The 2,917-nt window shown below is 56.0% G+C and overlaps 1 protein-coding gene across 1 annotated transcript; it reads right to left on the reverse strand.

The window, feature by feature from the left end:
- Positions 1 to 1,084: 1,084 nt before the first annotated feature.
- Positions 1,085 to 2,655, reverse strand: LOC125546316 (transcription factor PCL1-like). Its single transcript, XM_048710551.1, has one exon. It carries the CDS (start codon positions 2,403 to 2,405, stop codon positions 1,551 to 1,553), a length of 855 nt encoding a protein of 284 aa, XP_048566508.1. The 5' UTR covers positions 2,406 to 2,655; the 3' UTR covers positions 1,085 to 1,550.
- Between the last annotated feature and the right edge of the window lie 262 nt (positions 2,656 to 2,917).

The following is a 2,917-nucleotide window of genomic DNA, read 5'->3' on the forward strand; positions in this document are numbered from 1 at the left end:
GACACCCCAACTTGCAGGCCCATATGGCCATATCTTTCTCGATTTCGTCCCAATCTTTATCCACGACGCCAGAGCCAGACCAGCCAGTATACTAGTGGAGCCAGACCGCGATGCCGGAATCTATATCATTGAACGGATCACAGAAATTTCAGCTTCCTGAAACACATTTGGACTCTGATCTTGTGCTACTGAATGTGTGCTGCTGTAGCCGCAACCATCTTGGGAAGGAAGATTTGGTCAGGACAAAAGCAACTTGTTCCGGCGTCGCTTCAGAGAGCAGCAAGCTAGAGCTGGAATGTTCTCCTTCTTCTCGTCTGGGATGGTTTAGGCGCAACAACCTGCTGAGGTGAGAAATGTACGTGCCTAAATTTGGACAGAGATCGTGGTCGGTTCCTTGTCTGAATTTCTGATCCAGAAATGGTAGGTTGGTCAGGACATGACAACATCCGGTACAAGATCACAATCCTAGTTTCCTTGCTTGGTGTTTCCGATTGAGACTTTGTCCTTCCCTGCCCAAAATGGGAGCTGGCAGCTAAGATGTGCGGTTAGTTGTACATCAGATGACAGATTAGATCACAGCCAGTTCCAAGTTAGTTCCCTGTCTGAACATCAGATCCCAAAATGGTTCATAAGAGCGACAACATTCGGTTCAACATCACAATCATAATTTTCCTTGAAATTGGGATTTTTGTCCTGTGACTTACAAGATGTGCTTAGATTAGGACAGTAGATCACGGCCACTTCCAAGTCTGATTCCTTGCCTGAACATCAGACCCCAAATGGTTGGTTGGGCAGGATGTGCTTACAGCCGCAACCGGTTCACGTGATTGAATTATGACAAAGATCACGGTCGGACGGTTCCGAGTCCGTTCCCTGTCTTGGTTTCAGAAGATCCCAAAATGGTCATCACATTCATCATCACAACATCACAATCCCAATTTCTTGTTATTGGGATCTTGCCCTGTCATGCCCAAAATGTGCAGTTCCAGCAGCAGAGTACATGCTTAAGTTAGGACAGTGAGTCCCAATTCTGAATTTCAGATCCAAAAACTGCTGGACAGGACACAATCAGGAGCACAAGATCACAATCCTAATTCCCTTGTTGGGTTTCATATTATGATCATCTTGCCACTGCCCAAAATGGGGGCAGCAGTTCAAGATTCAAAGTTACAGCAGCAGTATTACATACATACATTAACAGAGCACACACTCTGCAACTCTCTTCTTCTTATTGCTAATCTTCTTCTTACCCCGGGAGCTTCACTTCAGCTCCCCTTGTTAATCTTCTTCTTCTTCTTCTTCTTCTTCTTCTTCTTCTTCTTCTTCTTCTTCTTAATAATTATGATGTGAACTGATTGACTAATCGACACACACACCTACACTAGACTGACGATGGATCATGGACTGACTGACCGACTGATTACAGGTTACAATTACAGCATCTGTTGACTGACTGATGAGCAGGAGCAAACACACACACTTGTGACAGAGAGAGCAGAGCATCTGTTGATGACTGAATCCGGGATGGATGGATCCATGGATGGTTATCCTTACTGGTCGCCGTGGTGGTAGTGCGGGTAGGAGGAGACGCCGCCGCCGTGGCCGTGGCCGCCGTACCCGTTGTAGACGGCGTGGCCGCTGTGCTGCTGCTGGTAGTACCCGCCGTGGCCGGCGGCGACGCCGCCCATGGGCGCGGGGTGGTGGTGGTACATGGCGGGGGCCATGGCGGCGGCGTGCGGCACCTGCGGCTCGCGCAGGCTGGGCGGCACCGGGGTGGAGGCGAAGATGTGGTCGGAGGCGGAGGGCCCCTCGTTGGAGAGGCCCTGCATCCGCTTGACGTAGAGGCGGTACTTCTGGAGGTGGCTGGCGACGTTCTCGCGGGTGAGGCCCTCCACGTTCATCAGCTGCATGATGGTCTTGGGCACCGCGCTCTTGATGCCCAGGTGCGCCACCACCTCCACGAACCGCTTGTGCAGCTGCGGCGTCCACACCAGCCGCGCCCGCTTCGTCGCCGCCGCCTTCTCCCCGGCCGACTCCGCCGAGTTGTTGTCCCGGTTGCCGCTGTCGTCCCCGGCCGCCGCCCCCTTGCCGGGGAAGGAGGGGAAGGAGCCGCCGTTGGCGTGGGTGCCGGCGCCGTTGCCGGAGGAGGGCGACGAGGAGGTGGAGCGGAGGCGGGACACGGTGGCGGAGGACGCGCGGTGCACGTCGAGAAGCGTACGCCCCGGCTCCGGCGGGATGCGGAACGCCGCGGCGAGCCCCGGCGGCACCAGCGGCTGCGAGAGCGGGGTCAGCTCGTCGCACCCCGGCAGGCCCGTCTCCCACTCCGTGACCCTCCCTTCATACCCTCCATAGCCGCCGCCCCCTCCCCCGAAGTCAAAACCGTAGACGCCGGCCTCCTCCCCCATGGATTGGATTGGATCCCCAACCCGATCAAGAACCCAGAAAATTCAACCCAACCCAACCGAAGCTCTCAGCCCCAATCCGACGAATCACCCGATGAGCAGAAGGCTTACCCTCGCCATCTGCGTATCATCTAGTTGTTACCTGCCGGGCTAACTCCGGCGGCCGGCGGCGGTGGGTGGGTGGAGGGGAGCCTAGCTAGCCAGGGGAAGAAAGAAGATATTTTTGGGGGGGGGGGTGAGATGAGGGGGGAGGGGGCGGGGATAATTTAATGGCCGGAAAAGGGAATAAAGCGCGGATCGGGATGGCCACGTGGACCGGTCACCGCGATATTTTCGATACGCTTTTCCGATGGCACGATCGTAATTGCCGCGCGCTTTCCGGGGCGCTCCCCAGGCCGATGTGGACGGGGGATATTTCCTCGAGATCCGTGCGCAGCCCGATCGAACGGCCAGAATCTATCACTCGACGCGATTCCGTTGGTGGCCTGGCCCCGGGGTCGCTCTCGGGCGGCCCA

This window comes from Triticum urartu, chromosome 3, assembly GCF_003073215.2.
Source record: "Triticum urartu cultivar G1812 chromosome 3, Tu2.1, whole genome shotgun sequence".
NCBI classification, from domain to species: Eukaryota; Viridiplantae; Streptophyta; class Magnoliopsida; order Poales; family Poaceae; genus Triticum; species Triticum urartu.